This window comes from Epinephelus lanceolatus, chromosome 23 (genome assembly GCF_041903045.1).
Source record: "Epinephelus lanceolatus isolate andai-2023 chromosome 23, ASM4190304v1, whole genome shotgun sequence".
In the NCBI taxonomy this organism is placed as follows: Eukaryota; Metazoa; Chordata; class Actinopteri; order Perciformes; family Serranidae; genus Epinephelus; species Epinephelus lanceolatus.
This window is the reverse complement of record NC_135756.1, coordinates 19,640,683-19,658,595: the sequence shown is the minus strand read 5'-3', so window position 1 is coordinate 19,658,595 and position 17,913 is coordinate 19,640,683. Positions and strand designations below refer to the sequence as shown.

General features: G+C 42.3%; 1 protein-coding gene across 2 annotated transcripts; it reads left to right on the top strand.

Moving 5' to 3' along the window:
* The first annotated feature begins 412 nt into the window (after positions 1 to 412).
* pus7l (pseudouridine synthase 7 like) lies at positions 413 to 8,384 on the top strand. 2 transcript variants are annotated; one of them, XM_033614185.2, is made up of 10 exons: positions 413 to 498; positions 1,001 to 1,832; positions 2,276 to 2,435; positions 2,543 to 2,762; positions 4,216 to 4,314; positions 4,520 to 4,601; positions 4,935 to 5,100; positions 5,379 to 5,487; positions 7,591 to 7,644; positions 7,736 to 8,384. In XM_033614185.2, exons 2-10 carry the CDS (start codon positions 1,046 to 1,048, stop codon positions 8,117 to 8,119), a joined length of 2,061 nt encoding a protein of 686 aa, XP_033470076.1. In that variant the 5' UTR covers positions 413 to 498; positions 1,001 to 1,045; the 3' UTR covers positions 8,120 to 8,384. The 2 variants fall into 2 exon arrangements, with proteins under 2 accessions (XP_033470076.1, XP_033470075.1); XM_033614184.2 differs by having other exon boundaries at positions 415 to 514.
* Positions 8,385 to 17,913: the final 9,529 nt, after the last annotated feature.

The following is a 17,913-nucleotide window of genomic DNA, read 5'->3' as shown; positions in this document are numbered from 1 at the left end:
AAGTGACATAAAGTCTATGTTTGTATGCTTGTGTGTATTATTATTATTAATATTATTATTAACATATTAATTTATGTTGCGTAACGAAGCAACAGTTTATAATATTTTGGTACATTATAAGTTTTAGTCGGTGTAATTCAATTTAAATATTTTTGACTGCTGCAAAGTTCGTTAGGTTCTTATAGGTATTAGAATTTAATTTATAATAATAATAATAATTTAATAATATAATGATTGCATTAGCGCTTACAGTAAATGTTTAACATTTAATTTACTCATTCATGCCCCTGTGTCTCAGGGTAACTTTAGTTCCTACCTGCAGTTGTGTTGTTTTGACATTTTTAAGTGTAACACAGCGTTTGTTAACGATGCGAGTGCTGCACGGCCCCTTTAAGAAAAGTCACATGGCGGTCACATGACCCGGAAGTCGACTGAATTGTCTCAGCGTTGTTGTGTTTACATCAACAGCTCCTGTTTTGCATACCGCGTGCAGGTTCGGTGAGTGAATAAACAGGTGAAATATGATCATTTCTTTTCAATAAATATATATTCTTGTTTCAGATGCAGGTATGTGCTTTATAGTTTCTGTTATAGCGCGTGCAGGTCTCTCTGAGCTCAGTCGAGGCAGCATTAATGTGTAAGATACGGATATTACTGTAATTAGACGGGCTATTTGACATGTATAACACGTGTTTAAGGAGAAATAAAGCCCCTGTCATCTTGCTAAGCTTCCTGACATTACATTTTAAGATGTGCCTTAAATCTGATTGCCTTTTAGAGCAGGCTTATAACCTCATTATTCTCTGCTGCCGTCTAATGAACGGTTTTATTTTACATTCTCTGTCAGATTAACTCATAAAGTATAATTCTAAGTACACATAAATGACTTACCTCAAGTGTGTGAATTAAGCTGTACAAATAAACACGCATTTTTTTTTTTTTTTTTGTCTTAATTATCAGCTTACACATATTGTTAACATTTCATTTCTGTCCCCTTCAGGTACAGGACAAAGTGAAAACCCTGCAGTGTTTGGATGAAGTGACCATGAAGCAGGACAGTGATGCTGTGAACATCCCCGCCTGCTTCATATCAAACCACGAAGGTTTCCTTGGAAGCATCAAAAACTTCATCAAAGACTTTGTGGTGACTGAGATAGACATCAGCGGACAGCGTGTGAACACAGCAGCAGCCACACATGCACCAGACTGTGCCTCCCCAGATAGGAACTATGAAAGCAGTGCAGACTGTAAGTGGGACAATCACTCCTCAGTCTCACAGGACACTGATGTTTCAGCTGACTGCGGGTTAGATGTCACCATACCTAGCCCGGGCAGTTTTGATTTAAGTGTGATTTTAGGCCAGTCGGTCAGTGACGAGCTCGAGCAGTTCGTGTTGACTCTCAAAGAAGAGCCGACCAAGCAGGAGCTATCTCTGGGATCCTTCGCCGACAAACACCACAGAGCCAATGTCCACCGGGCCGTCAGACACCGCTTCCCCTTCCTCATGACTGTCACGATTCAGCCTGAGATCAGGGTGAGGGAGGACCCAGACTACAGAGAGCTCTCCCGGCTGGTTACAGAGGATGAAGCAGAGGACTTCTTCAGGTTCATAGATGCCAAAGTGCGAGGCTCGTCCTATACATTTGGACCTGATGACAATAAGGAGCACAGGACGGCGGTCCACCACTTCCTGAGCAGGAGGTTCGGCAAACTGGTTGAGACTAAAAGCTTCACCGACCAGGGGACGACTGCAATCTCGGTTAGGCTGAGAGAGCAAGGGAGGCCAAAGAAGAGAACCACAGAGGAACGTAAAGAAGAAGACGTTTACACTGGTAAAGTGCAGAATTAAAACTCTTAAATGACTGATTATTTTCTCAACTGATAACTTGAAATTGCCTGTTTATCCAACCAGTAGTTTAGAACCTAAAGTATTATCATGTAATCCTAAACTAACACTAAACCAGCATAATGTTCACATTTAAGAAGCTGAAGTTCTGGTAGGATTGTTAATAAAATGACGTCAACTAGTCCTTTCGGTGTTTTACCAGTTTTAATCACCTGGTCTGTTTGTTTTGTTCCTCTGCGGATAATTCATCTCACATGAAAAACCTCCTGAACAGTAAACACTAAAGAAATTCTAACCGGGAGACGTTTCAGCTGGTTGCAATCTGCAATCCTCCCCACTAGAGGCCACTAAATCCCCCTAAATCTCACACACTGCTCCTTTAAAACCAAACAGAAACACAGCTGCATGTGTGCTTGTCTTCTCTGTCAGCTTTCACTCTGCGTAAGGAGAACCTGGAGACTCTGGAGGCCATCAGCTACATGGCCGCAGCTCTCGGGGTCCTTCCGTCAGATTTTACCTACGCTGGGATCAAGGATAAGAGAGCCATCACTTACCAGTCCATGGTGGTCAAGAAGGTCTCAACTCAACGGTGGTTCTGCATTTATTTCATGGATTTTGATTCCCCTTTGAAGCTTGAATTGAATTCCAAGAATCAACCGTTTATTTATTTATTTATTTGACGTTATTTATCACCAGGTTGAAAGAGAAAACGTCTGAGTTTGTGAAGAGAGGGATGCATCTGTCTCAGATCCGCTCCGTCAGCGAGCCTCTCCGGCTCGGACGACTGCAGGGGAACCACTTTGACCTGGTGGTCCGTGACTTGAGACCACATGGGGCCAGTGACGCACACTCCTCTGGCGCAGACACACACTCTCGTCTGGCAGCGCTGGTAAAGGAAGCAGTGGAGAATGTCAAGGTATTATTTCCAGCTTCAAACTCTTGTACTGAAATGTCAGTCTGGATACACACAAGTATAGAAGCCCATTTCTGCCAGTGCAATGGTAAATGTTCGGATAGCTGAATATTAAAACATTTCCAGCCGACTACTTTCTCACAGTTTCAAGTCACGTCACAGATCTTGGTCATTTCTAAACTGTACCTTTTAACCGGATTAAGGGTTTTAATCAACGAGCATGTTTGTTGATGCGAGGAAAAGACCTCTGCAGGTCATCTGGCTCCCAGTAAAAACCTTGCCAACAATGAACACTTAAGGAATTCTCACCTATAAACAAACAGCACCTCAAAACAAGCTGAGCTAGCATTAGCAGCAGCTCCTCCTGTCTGACTGCCAAAGAGCGTCAGAGAAACACTGACTTTTAATGTAAAAGTGCTTTATTCGGTGTTTACCTGTTTTAATAATCATGTCTGTTTGAAGGAGGAGGAGGCCTCTGCGGTGAATGTGGCTCCTGAGGCTTTTACTACGAAGCAGGATTAGGGGTTAGCAAGGGAGCGTCAGGATGAACTTTGTGTTTTCAGGACTACAAAGCTGCTTAATTTTTTATGGGGATAAATCATCGTAGTAAACAGGGTGTCTGCAGGTCCTGAAAAAGTCTTAAGTTTTCTTAATGTAAGGCCTTAACAGTCTTAAATTGTCTTAAATTCAGATTTGATGGGTCTTAGATATTTTCGGTCACATTGCCGTGAATATTTCTTCAGCCTGTGTTTTCATTGTAGGTTTGGTCTTAAATTTCATATGAGTTGTTATTAAAAAGATCGTAAAAGGTCTTAGATTTAACTTGGTTATATCTGTAGACACCCAGAGTAACATATGCAGCTATACAGCTAACCTTCTACAGGACAGGTTAACTTCAGAAGATCGTATCACAATCTGTCAACATCCCGCACACTGATGAATCTGGACATGGACAACAGCCCTGAGTGACACATAAAGAGTGTACGTTTTTTAGGTCTGTAGAATCATTTTATTGCTCGAGGCTTTTTATTTCCACTCTGGCTTTAAAACAGAGCCTCTAACAGAGGGATTGCTTCATATCTTACATCATACATTTGCAAGTGGACGAAGAATCTCTTCTTTATTTTAATCTTAAAGGGGAGACTTTTTACACGTTTTCATTAACAAAATAATTTCAATTTTCAGTTATAGTGATAAAAAAAAGTTTATTCAACCAAAAGTAACCTTTCTGTTTTCATTCCTTTCAGGGTCATTCTGACTGATAATAATGTATCGTACAGTGAAAATCTCACACCTTTGCAACCCTGGTTGGATCTCTTGATTATAAATGAAAGAAATGTTGAATGGTGGATGCTTGTTGTTTCCGTGTCACTCTTGTTGTTCAGGAGTACTTTAAACATGCTAGGGATTTTTCAAGCTAGCTCCGATACAGCCACCTGTTTGTTGCTCTCTGTAGGCCAGAGGTTTTGTCAACTACTACGGACCACAGAGGTTTGGGAGTGTGCAGAGCGTTCAGTCTGACCGTGTGGGGCTGGCGTTACTCAAAGAGGACATGGTAAGTGTCACAAACAATTAATATGTTCATGACCAGTTGTTTTAACCCTTCATAAGCGGTGTTATCGACTGCATGAAGCCTGAAACGCCTCCAGAGGAAAGAAGAGTGTCATCTGTGTAAAATAAATCACATGCATTTCCTATCAGACTGCACAGTACGGTGTTGCTAACGTATGTTGGGGTGTGTGTTGCTGTGTGTGTGTCAGGTGAGTGCTGTGCGTCTCTTTTTTACTCCGGAGGACAGCAATGACCCTCAGAGCCACGCCAAGAGACACTTCCTCCAAACAGGTGAGAGCCAAGACAACACTGACCACTTTCATTTTGACAAAATATGAGCAAAAATGATGTGAAAGTTGTTTCCCAAGAACTTATTAATACAGAATTTGCAGGAAGTGTGAGTTTCTGTGGGTTCCTTTTTGCTGTTGCTGTAATATTACAGTAACCACACAGTTCCTCATTCAAAGAATCTGCTGAGACGCATCATGTTTTTATCGAAAACAACGACTGCAAACTTAAGAGTTGTGATATCGTGAATCCATCTTTAGCATCCTGGAATTTAACACGCCGGAAGTGTTTCGCTCTCTTTATCGCTCTCGTCTTTCCTGCCTCTCCCATAACCAGATAACGCCAAGGAGTCTTTGGCGCTGATGCCGCTGTCGAAGGCCAGAGAGCGACTGATGCTTCGGGCCCTGAACCGCTACGGCACAGGTCCGGATGGTTGTGCCCAAGCCTGGTTCAGCCTGCCCCACAGCATGAGGGTCTTCTACCCACACGCCTACTGCAGCAGGTCAGCCACAGGGAAAATATCCCAGAACACTCTTTCAAAATGAGATTCCACAGCTAGATTGTCTCATCCTGTTTCAGGATTTAAGCTTGCCTTGCCGTTTGTGCATGTGTATGTACTTTCATTATTACATCTAAGTCAAAAAGTTAGCATCTGATTTTAAGTTTTAAACACTACCGTAGTTCTGAAGACATTTCCAGAATCTTCAAAGACTCTTCTAACTCTCTGGATAAATTTAACATACTGTTTGATAGTAATGATTGTGCCGATATGTTTGTCAGAGTGTGGAACGAAGCGGTGGCACACAGGCTGACGACTCTGGGCCACAGGGCCAGGCGAGGAGACCTTGTGTGGGCGCAGGAAGACGCTGGAGAAACCAGCTTGCCTCAGGTAAGAGTGTGATCTGTTTTTGGGATAGTGCAGAACAGATCAGCAACAACAGATAACTACAGCAAGCAAAACTAAGCATTTATGCCTTGACAGCTTCTCCCCAACAGTCATGACAGTGGTCTTAAAGGCTGAAATCTGGTGTGATCAAATGAACCAAACACTCATTTTTGAGTTCTCCATTATTATCCTGTGAGTTTGAGAAGATAAAACAAATTTTTTTTTTGATGAATTATCATTATCTTGAGAAACTGGCTTTTTTTCCTCAAGAATCAACGTAAATTAGCCCATTATCATGTGAAATCAAACTTTGTTTTCTAGAGATAATATAATTCCGAGATAACAGCGTAAAAAAAAACTGCAAGCATGGCCGTACTCCACTTCCATACTGGTAAACCCAGAATCTAACACATAACAGTGACATGTTGTGAGAGCTTGGGGTTAACCTTAACTACAGGCTGAACACAGAGAAATACACTTACTGGCCACTTTATTAGGTACACCTGTTCAACTGTTCATTAACACTAACAGCTAATCAGCCAATCATGTGGCAGCAACTCAATGCATTTAGGCATGTAGACATGGTGAAGACGACCTGCTGAAGTTCAAACCGTGCATCAGAATGGGGAAGAAAGGTGATTTAAGTGACTTTGAATGTGGCATGGTTGTTGGTGCCAGACGGGCTGGTCTGAGTATTTCAGACACTGCTGATCTACTGGGATTCTCACGCACAACCATCTCTAGGGTTTACAGAGGATGGTCTGAAAAAGAGAAAACATCCAGTGAGCAGCAGTTCTCTGGGTGAAAATGCCTCGTTGATGCCAGAGGTCAGAGGAGAATGGCCAGACTGGTTCAAGATGATAGAAAGGCAACAGTGACTCAAATAACCACTGGTTACAACCAAGGTCTGCAGAAGACCATCTCTGAACCAACAACATGTCCAACCTTGAAGCAGATGGGCTACAGCAGCAGAAGACCACACCAGGTGCCACTCCTGTCAGCTAACAACAGGAAACTGAGGCTACAGTTCACACAGGCTCACCAAAACTGGACAGTAGAAGATTGGAAAAACATTGCCTGGTCTGATGGGTCTGGATTTCTGCTGCCACATTCAGATGGTAGGGTCAGAATGTGGTGAAAGCATGGATCCATCCTGCCTTGTATCAACGGTTCAGGCTGGTGATGGTGGTGTAATGGTGTGGGGGATGTTTTCTTGGCACACTTTGGGCCCCTTAGTACCAACTGAGCATGGTTTAAACACCACAGCCTACCGGAGTATTGTTGCTGACCGTGTCCATCCCTTTATGACCACAGTGTACTCATCTTCTGAGGGCTACTTCCAGCAGGATAACGCACCATGTCACAAAGCTCAGATCATCTCAAACTGGTTTCTTGAACATGACAATGAGTTCACTGTACTCCAATGGCCTCCACAGTCACCAGATCTCAGTCCAATAGAGCACACTTGGGATGTGGTGGAACGGGAGATTCACATCATGGATGTGCAGCCGAGAAATCTGCAGCAACTGTGTGATGCTATCATGTCAATATGGACCAAAATCTGTGAGGAATGTTTCCAGCACCTTGTTGAATCTATGCCACCAAGAATTAAGGCAGCTCTGAAGGCAAAGGGGGTCCAAACTGGTACTAACAAGGTGTACCTTATTAAGTGGCTGGTGAGCGTATATCCGATACAAAGGTAAACATCTAAGGTGTCTGCGTATAAATCAGCCGAGGGAATTAGTACTTACAACTTTAATGTTTTCCAAAGGTCCAGTTTGGTATTTCACACTCTTGAGCGAAGTTCAAACTCTGTACCAAGTCCAAAAATAAAAAGCCTTGGGGGGTAATTGTCCGAAGACTCATGAATCGTCTTGACCAATAGGGGAAAAAGCCCTTCTCCTCTCCCTGGGCCTGGGGACTTAATAGGTTTCATAATCATCTTGTCCCCCAATAGAATAGCTCAAGGAAATTTCAGCAGTAAACAGGGATATTTAAGGACACAGTCTTTTTTTAGGGATTGTACTTGCGACCTCCTGATTGCAGGACTCTCTAAACATTTTGCACACCATGCCAGTGCTCCTGACATTTCCTTTGATTTTCCAGATCCATGTGGTGACGGACCAAGAGGAGCAAGATGGCGTGTACACACTGGGACATGTATGTTGTTTACTGACATACTTTGACTTTAAAAGCTTCTCTCTCTGCTGTTCTCACAACTGTTGCTGCTGTGTTTTCATTCTCCTGTCAGGTGTTACTGCCGATGCCTGGGAACACTGTGAAGTATCCAGAAAACACCATGGGGACTTGGTTCCAGGAGAGACTCGCCAGAGACGGACTGGGCGACTGTCGCTTCAGAGTCAGCAGCCTCAAACTAAATCTGCCTGGCTGCTACCGCCCCCTGTTGGCCTCACCACGCAACCTCAGCTACCAGCTGCAGAGAGCAGCCTGCGGGGAGGGAGGAGGAGGAGGAGGAGAGGTGACAGGAAACAGCAGTAGAAACAGTGACCTTGAGCTGAACGGCACGACAGTAGAGGGGAAGCAGGACTCGCTTACTCTCACGTTAAACTTTGACCTGGACTCCTCCTGCTACGCCACCATCTGCCTCAGAGAGATCATGAAGTGTGACCCCTAGAGGTCAGGGGACATTGCTCTGTTGTATTTCTACATACTTTGCTGAACAGAAGGATTTTTCTTGTTTTTAGTTTTTGTAACTCATCATTGTGATACGTTATTAGTTGCCTTTTGGTTTGTTGTTGAAGTAATGAGCATAAGGTTGTGTTTATAAATAGAAAAATAAGCATAATGTGCAATTGATAAAACGAACAAATCTAAATGTAAAACCCTGTAAACCGTATTTGTGTTTTGTGCCACGAATAAAAATTTTAGAAACAACTGTACTTTTCTTTGTTTTTTGAACTCTCTGCACTTTGATTTTAAAAACACTCACTTGTTACATGCACCCCTGCCACATTTGGATAAATCTGCCATTTCTCATAACTTTAAGTTTTACAAATATGAAAAAATAGCCGTAGTTAAAGAAGCTGATTTTCAGAGCAATACTACAGCAGCAAACAAATTTTTGAAAATCAAGGTTTCTGAAGACTGTAAATGTGATTTTACATCCAAGGTATGGGACAACTCTAACTTAAAGCTCTTGTATGAAACATTCAGAGCGTTAATACAGCAGCAAACAGCTATTTGCTATGTAAAGATAAAGAGGAGTAACGGCATCCTGAGCAGAGAACGAAGCCACACCATCTCAGTGTGTGTTGAAATCTGAGCTTCTCTGTAGTTTGTTGTGGCAGCCAGTCCGGCCACGCATGCATGTGAGTCCCTGTTTGAGTATCCCACCAGCTAGCTAATCTTCACTGTTCTGCGCTGCGGTCATTTGGCGGTGGTTCCCGATAACACCATCCTGACCTGTGCCGTTACTAGCCACCGTCTCAGCCACCTCCATGTTGGACTGAGAGCAGGCAATCCCATGCTGTGTCTCAAAATCGCATACTTCTATACTTACACTTATAATTTTGAGTGCAGAAGTGTGTTCACACCGAGAAATATGGAAAAATGCAGTGCACTATGAGTACCTGGATGTTGCACTCAAAACGGTCAAGAAGTTGAGTGTGGAACTATGGACACTTCTCGCCCTCAATGGTCACCATCTTGGCTACGTAGTGGAAGGGGAGGGACCACTTTTCAAACTGGAAATAGTGGCCGATGAACGTCACTGCATTGTACAATTCACGTGTTTTTTGCACTAAGCACCACTATACTGTTGTTGGGTATAAGCCAGCAGTATGTTTGTTGGGTTAATTTAGCAGTCTGTAATGATTTGGTAATGCGAACGATAACGCGAATGCTAATGCTAGTTTGCTAACTAGCTAATTTGCGGTCGTCATTTCCAGTAAGTGCACAACTGCCGTGTTTGGTTTGAGACAACACTACCCTGTCGAAATTTGCGCACTACGCCAATGAGTACATAGTGCACATACTGTAGTATACTACATAGAAGTATACTAACAGAAGTATGTGATTTGAGACATAACTCCAGTGTTTTGACTAATGGAGCCATCACATAAAATGGCCTACTAACATGATTTGCAAATTCCAAGTTCATTCAAGAGGCAAAAAATAAATAAATAAAAGAAATCCGGAAGACATGCCCATTCTTTTAATTATATTTATAGATGTAGTTACACATTCTGATAGATTTTTCCTGCCTACCAAAATGAGCTACTTTACTTTTAACTACATTCATGGAGGTAGTAGTCCATTCTGATAGATAGATTGCTACTGGTAGGTCATTCTGTGCAGGTAGCTCTATGTGTTAGAACACCAACTTACACTCTGAATCACAGATATGCTCTAAGCATTGCATACAGCTCCTTTAATTTTTTTTCCACTGAAAATTTTGTGTCAATTAGTCAAGATTTATCTTTAATATCTTCCAAGTTAACAAAATATAGATATATATTTTTGCTAAATAAGTAATTACAGTTACTATCCTACATTCCTCTGTAAGAGAGGGATCAGGTTTAGTGTTAAAAAATACAGTACATGCGATTTCCACACACAAAAAAAACTTTAAAAAATCATTTAAAGATGAAGTGGGTAAGATTTAAGGGATTTAATGGCATCTAGTGGTGAGGTTTGCAGATTGCAGCCAGATGAAACTTCTCCCGGTTAGGATTCCTTCTGTTTTCATTGTTCAGGAGGTTTTTACCAGGAGCCGAGCTATCCACAGAGGTATCCTCCTCTCCAAAACAAACGGACACAGTGATTTGAACAGTAAAAACCCTGAATAAAGCTTTGTGTTACAAATCAGTGTTTTTCCAACACTGTTTGGCATGTTGCAGACAGGCTGCTTGTCAACCCCATGCTAATGTCTGCTCACCTTTTATCTCTGATAACTTAAGATTCAGACATTCAGGAGAGTTTTACCTGAAGCTGAATTATCCGCAGAGGTCTCTTCCTCTCCAAAACAAACAGGCTCAGTGATTTAAACTGGTAAAAACACTGAATAAAGTAGTTTCAAGTTAAAAATCTGTGTTTTTCCAATGCTGTTTGGCTCATCGCAAAGGGTCTACTAACTACAGTGGCTGACGCAAAAACGCAAATGGCCCAATCTAGAGTCAGTGTTTGGTTTGTCTTCTTTTGGGCTACTGTAGAACAACATATCCTCATACAGCAGTTCATATGATATCCTACGAATAAGTGTCTTTCATTTTATAAATCAGTCTTTAACTGATGTAGCTCATTGCAGATGAGCTTCTAACTACAGTGGCCGACGCGAAAATACAAATGGCCGTAAGTAGAGCCAGTGTTTTGTTTCTGTCCTGGAATGCTGGAGAAACATGGCAGTGCAACGTGGCAATCTTCATAAACGAGGACCTGCTCCCTATGCAGATATAACCGGCACATTCTAAGGTAACGAAAACACAACCGGTCTTGTTGTCATGTTACACTGAAGAAAATACACTTATTATATTAAATTCCCTTTCTGCCCCTAAATCCAACACACTGAACCTTTAATGCTGTATTTTTTGCTTTCTGGTAGCTTTCTGAGTGTTTTGCTACCATTTATTTATTCATTTTACATTTTTATCACAACTACATTATTTTTTTTTAGTTTACAGTTTTTTAGAATTAGTTTTTACTTTTCTTACTGTGCATTGCATTGTGGGACAATGGTATCCTTCCATCAGCACTCTCATAAAAGTGGATTTAACCTGCACACTGTTAAATGAATGTTTATTATAGAATTGGGACACTTTTCATCTTCACTCATTTTCGGATATTGAACTGTCTACTAATCACCACTAGATGGAGACAACAGACAATGATAGTCTCATAGCAGAGGCACTGCTGCTCCTCTCAAGTGTGCTCATGTAAAAAGATAGTTTGAAAACTTATTTGTAGAAGTTTGAATGTTTAATTTCCAAAGTGTCCACCTAATGACCCTCAGCCATGTCCGCGTCATATTGAGCTCCTTATCTGAGAGAAAGCAGCACCTGCACCACATGATGGAGAGGCTAATGATGTTCATGAGTATATCAGTCTCCTAATCTGGGACTAAGTCCATGGTGTTGGTTCACATGATCCACTCTCACGTTAAAAAAAGGAGCTGTGCACCAGCAAGAGAGGCATTTGAGAAGCAATATAAAAAATAATGAAGCATAAAACTCTGGTTTAATTACGGTGCTGAGGGGCAGCATTCGATCTGTATTAAAATTGAGCCAGCTTTGCCTCCTGTGACTAATTTTATGCAGTTTTGATGAGAACGTTTAAAGACAGCAGCATATAAAACAGCTCACATCGGATATACCCCTGGGCTGTTTTTAAATCCTGTTACTGTAAGCAATGTGAAAAGTGACTGTATGCATGTTTTAGTTGGAGGTGGGTTTTGACATGCAGCCTGTCATCAATCAAGTGCTTGCCTGTGAGCTAAACTGTCTGCCAAGGAGACACATTAGCAGTAATGAGTTTCTTCACTGTTTGAAGAGTTTTGTTACAAGATGACATACTATCCACCAGAAAGGGGATAATTGAAATCCTTGCAGTCACACTTAATCCAATACTGTGTATTAAGAGTTTCAAGCCTTGGGAGTCAAACTTAATCTTGACAGGTATCGTGCAAATCTTCATGTTTCTTACACGCATAAAAACAGTGATTGTTTTTTTCTTTTCTTTCATAGCTACATATTGACATTATGCAACTTAAAGGAACAGTGTGTGGGATTTAGTGGTAAGGATCATAGATTGCAACCAGCTGAAACTTCTCCCATGTGCCAAGCTTGACCTCCTGGTAAGGATTCCTTCAGTTTTCATTGTTCAGAAAGTTTTTTACCGGGAGCTGAATTATCCACAGAGGTCTCTTCCTCTCCAAACAAATGGACTAGGTGATTGAAACCAGTAAAAACACTGAATAAAGCAGTTTCAAGTAACAAAACAGTGTGTCTCTGTGTTCAGCTTATCGCAGACAGGCTGCTAGTTCAGCACCTGCTAACATGTGCTCACCTTTTTTCTCTGATAACGTAAGATGCAAATGTTCAGGAGGTTTTTACCGGGAGCCGAATTATCCGCAGAGGTCTCTTCCTCTCCAAAACAACATGACTTGGAGATTTAAACTGGTAAAAACACTGAATAAAGCATTTTATGTTAAAAATTTACTGTATGTTACTGTAGAAACATGGCAGCGCATTATGGTGGACTCCGTGGACGAGGATCCGCTCCTTGTGTAGATATAAGCGGCTCATTCTAAGGTAACAAAAACTAAACAATTCTTCTTTTTTGGTGATTACATACTTATTATATTATATTCCACAATATATCCCCCTTAATCCTTCACACTGGACCTTTAACAGGAGTCGTGTGCTGGGTGAATGTCCCCCCAGATGGCATAAAAGCTGCATATTAAAGTGTGAAACTCCCTGACCTCTCTACAGTCTCGTAAAATCCTTTCATGTACCCTTGCCTGCAGATGTCTTGACTAAAACAGGATGTTTTAATAATGTATCAACCAGTAACTTTTATCACAGAAAATCAGAGGAGAAAAAGATGAGACCCTTTGTCTATTCCTTTAATGCAGGGGGCTATTCAGACATGAGTGGTGTTAACCTTTTCATCTAACTCTGATTTTAACCCATAAATGCCACATCCACTTCGACTCTGATGACAGAGGTGGGATCACTGTCAAGTTCTGTGGTGGTCAAACAATTCAAGGTATGTGAAGACTGGAAATCCTGTGTTGCATCCTGAGTCAAACATACTGGGATATTTTTTAGTACTGCGCAACTCTAACTTAAAGGTGCTGTATGCCACATTCAGAGCATTAAAATAGCAGCAAACCACTGTTGGCTATGCAAAGATATAGTGGTGTAATGGCATCCTGAGCAGAGAATGAAGTCACGCTCCCTCTGTGTGTGTTGTAATCCAAGCTTCTCTGTGGTTTGTTGTGGTAAACCAGTGCGGCCAGGCATGCCAGGCGTCATTTCCACCGCTTTGCAGTACGCTTTTACAGCCATTACTGCCAATGTCAGTACGGCGTTGTCACAAAAGCTCTGTGCTCACCCTCTGGCTCCCCCTTGGTTAACACTGTTAGCTCTTTTTGCACCGTTGTCATGCTTAGCGCAGTTAGCTGCTAGCCACCTTCATGTTGAGAACCCTGCCCAGACAGCTCAAAACCTGAATTTTGCACAGAGCCCCTTTAAGTAAATCTACTGATGAGAATAAAGTCCCAAAATTGTATGCATCTGAAGCAAAATTGGCTTTAAGAGCTGTCTTTAGAAAACTTCACAGGTAGAACTACATTGCCCCTCCAAAAAAGGCCAACTTAACGCCAGCTAATGGCCCCTGGTAGGGTCTCCCAAGGTAAAATGGTCTCAGGGGAGGGGCCAGATTAAGAAGTTTAAGAAGACCACGATGAAACAGTACATTCGGAGACAGAGTACCCCGCTCGGTATGGGCACACAGGGCCCTTCTCTTGAGCCAGACCTTGGGGTGGAGCTCACCAGCAAGTGTCTGGTGGGTTTTGGACCATGCAGGGAATGGCATCGGGGCTGGGTGCATTGTGTGCTGGGGCAAGCTTTACCGCAATGCTTGCTGCCCTGGCGACCCGTCTTTGGATAAGCGGTTGAAATTAGATGGATGGATGGATGGATGGAGAACTACATAGGAAACTGTAATATCAACAAAGTATCAATGACTCACCAAGAAAATACAACTTAAATACAGAAGATGTTGCTGCCCCAAAATGAAAGATCTATCTATGATCTATTACCAGACTTATACTTTACTGGCACACTTTTGATTCTGTACTCTACACAACATACAAAACACATTATAGCCCACTGTGTTTGTGTGGCTAAAGCCCAGTATAGCTGCAGTTGGTCTGATTCCACATTACAGACAGGACTATATCCTGCTCAGCTATGATTCTTCTATGCAGACATAAATGGGTGAGTGACTTCTCTGCATCCTCGGACTGAATCCCGTTCCAGCCGGCTGTGGATAAATGTTGACCCACTTCAGGGGCAAAGATGACAACTTTACTCCACATCTAGTTGAAAAGCAGAGCAAAGGCTCGCAAATGAGACGGAAGCGAAAGGTTATGAAAGACATTTACCATGGACGTACAGTAATATGTTTCTCCTCGCAAACAGGGACTGAGGAGGAAGCCGAGGGTTGTGAAAGACACAGAGCAGTGTGGCTTTCTCTGGCCAAGCTTTTTTTTTTTTTTTTTGCAGCCCTTTAAAGGCCCTAAAACATCTTTTCTCAATCAGCCCTTTACTATGAGCAATGGGATCCTGCATGAATACAAAGTTTTCTGCCAAAGTAACATCAGTTTTTCTCATTTCAGTTAAAAGTTTCTGTATTATCTGTGTGCTTCTCGCTGGTTTAATGTGGGCGGGGCACATTTTTAAAAGGTGATCAAACCACATCCACAGCCTCTGTGACAGCAATGGATAAAAACATGATTTGATTTATTTATTAATGTTATTCCAAACCTTATGTCCGTCTATAAATCAGTTGACACATTGTTTGAGCATCACAACCACAGGGAATGACTCGTTTCATTACCTTTTTTAAAAGTTGCTGTTGTTCCTGGCTTCATATGAGTAGAGGAAAAGTCCACTAGCCACTGAGCTAATTTATACAATGTAAAATGCCATAGGCTTGCGCTAAAAACATTAGCATGTTGTATTTGTGGGAAAAATGTGTCCAGATAAAGACAAGTGCTTTGTCTGGGTTTGATCCATTTAGTCCGCTAACATTTTTAAAGTCTAGAATTCCAGTTAACATAGTGCTAAACTGGAAGTTTGGCTTGCGGAAGTTAGCCGCTCAACCACACTCGGTTGCGCTCAGTCCCTGTAAAGCTGACAACATGTGGCACCTCATGCAGCATGCTTCAAGCGCCACCACTAGCACATCATGCTCATTGTTTTAATGAATAAGCTGCATTTCCTCCACACGTTAGCTTAAAATCATGTGTGGACAGCCCCTAATTAAACTTGATTTCTCACCTGAAGAGCTGATCTCCAGAGCTATGACTCGCCAGGCTATATCTTTTTGGCCAGGGTCTTTATAATGGCGGGATTCTGGATTGTTTAGTTTGGGATATTTCTCAACCCCAACAACGAGTCTCTCCTCACCCATTCTTCAGAGTTCTCTTTATACATCAATGGTGAGGAGAGGAGTCGAGCTGCCCTAGGAGCAGAAAAAAAGAGCTGCTATGGGAGTCGTTGTGTACAAGCATAGAGTGGGTGGGGGGAAAAATGCATTTCATTCTGGGGTTGGTGAGACTGGAAGTAGGACAGTAGCCTGAAGTGCATTGAGGCGGTGCATCCAGGAGCGCCAGCGCGCAGCTAGCCACCGCTGGTGTGGGGTTGTACATCAAAAATAATAGGGGTGTAAGCCGCCAATGTGTTTTGGCTTCAAGTCTCTTGTCCTCTATTGGCCACCCAATGTGGAAGATCCAGGTAATTTCATACTGTGTAAATAGAACTTTTTTGGCGTCATGTGCTACTGAGCATCCTTTTATAGAAATGAACAGGGACCTGCCTCCAGTGCTGTATCCAGGTCTTTTTAATGGAGTCATGTAGCCGCTCCATGTAGCTATACCTACTTCCAACAGCACAGTAGCTCATAGTGTATGTGCAAGCTGTGAAGGGAGGAGGGGCCAAGTTTGAATGCTGTGTTAACAAACAGTAACTGAACATGACTGCATAACGCATGTAGCTAGCTGCTAGCTACACACCTGTCATTCTGAGGAGGAAGACGATGGAGGCAAGAAGATGGATGGAGATGGATGGTCACTGTCATGAGTTTGAGAACGATGATTTCTGCCTCATGTTCCGGTTTGATCAGCCCATTCAGAGCTTATGGTAATGTAACATTGCATACACACACAGACACAGTTCCTCGTTCATGATTAGACACATAAACATTCCAGCGACCTCTGACCTGCCTGAGCTGTCTGTCCTCCAGTCAGTTGATTGGCAAGCACGCCAAATGTTTTTACTAGAGCAGACACTGATACGGGACCAACTGCTCTTGTGGGGATTTTGAAAACGTGCGAGCGTTTGTGAGCTTGTCTCTGCCTGTGAAAGAGAAAGCAAAAAGAGTGAGCGTGTGTTTTTTTCTGGGCCCCTGTCAACCACATCGCTGCAGGAGTATTGTCCAGATGTGACAGCCTGTGTACACAAGGTGGCTGAGCACAGTCAGTAGAGGTCGGATGGAACCATAAGAAATGCTGTTGTTACAATGTCGGAATGCATTTTGACTAATCTCAGCAAAAGAAAACAAATTCACCCACTGTTTGAAACTTATTTTTAAAGTATGTGCCTTTAGTCTTTGGGATTTTGAGTGTTTTCTTTATAGCTTTTACACTTACATGGCAGGCGTTTATTTGGAGTGATATATTTAACCGAAGCACTTGAGTGACATTGTTGGAGCAGACTGTTGGATTGGATTCTGGTGCCTTAATTGCAAGAATTGAAGCTAACAAGGGTGCAGTTGTTGGAAAGGAAAACTCAAAACCAGTCGTTAAAATAATGTGGAAATGTTTTTTTACAGTAAGCTTTCCTAAAACCAGAAATTGTAACTCGAAAGTACAACATACCTTACGTTCTCAGAAAAATGCACGTCATAAGAATGCAAGTAAAGCTCGCAGGACACATTAGCCACGTGCAAGCCTTGACCTGTGACCTTTTCCTTATGGCGCAGTGCTCTTTAACATCACAACTACTGGACATCTGCGCTGCCCAGAGGCTGCTCTGTCACCCATTTAGTGCACTCCAGTCAGTGTCCCACATGCGAGAGGCCTGCATGTGGAAAATACACTGACCTGATAGCTGTAGCCGAGCTATTGACAAGCGGAAAGCAAAGAAAAAAAAAAAAAAAGACGTGACTGTGTCAAATGAGATTGATTTGTGGGAAAAGTAATGCTGCAGTGCTTCGGGAGCATCACTGAAATCCTGCGCATGTAGAGCAGTCAGATCCATGACGACAACATTGACTTCAACGTTGACGTGTGTGAAAGTTGGATGGGACTTTCTTAGAGAATAACAACGCATTCAGAAACAGAAACTGAAGCATTAAGGCAGCAGATGTAGGCAGCAGAAGGCAGCAGATGTATAGAGCAGTGCTGATGCCAGCGTCAGAAACCCGCAGTTGCACTTGAAAGCCCCCAGGTGTGTGTCTAACTGCATGAGTGTGAATCAGATGCTGGTGAAAAACAGCATGCATGCTCAGTCAGCAGTCCCTGGAAAGGTCAAAATCAAGGATTTGAGACCATAACATGACAAGTTCATGTCATGTGCTCGAGCCCAATTAATGATTCAAGAATATTTCAGATTTATGTCTTTCATGATGGACTTATAGATTCATTCCTTACAGCAAATGTAGCACAATGAAGTTGCAGCCACG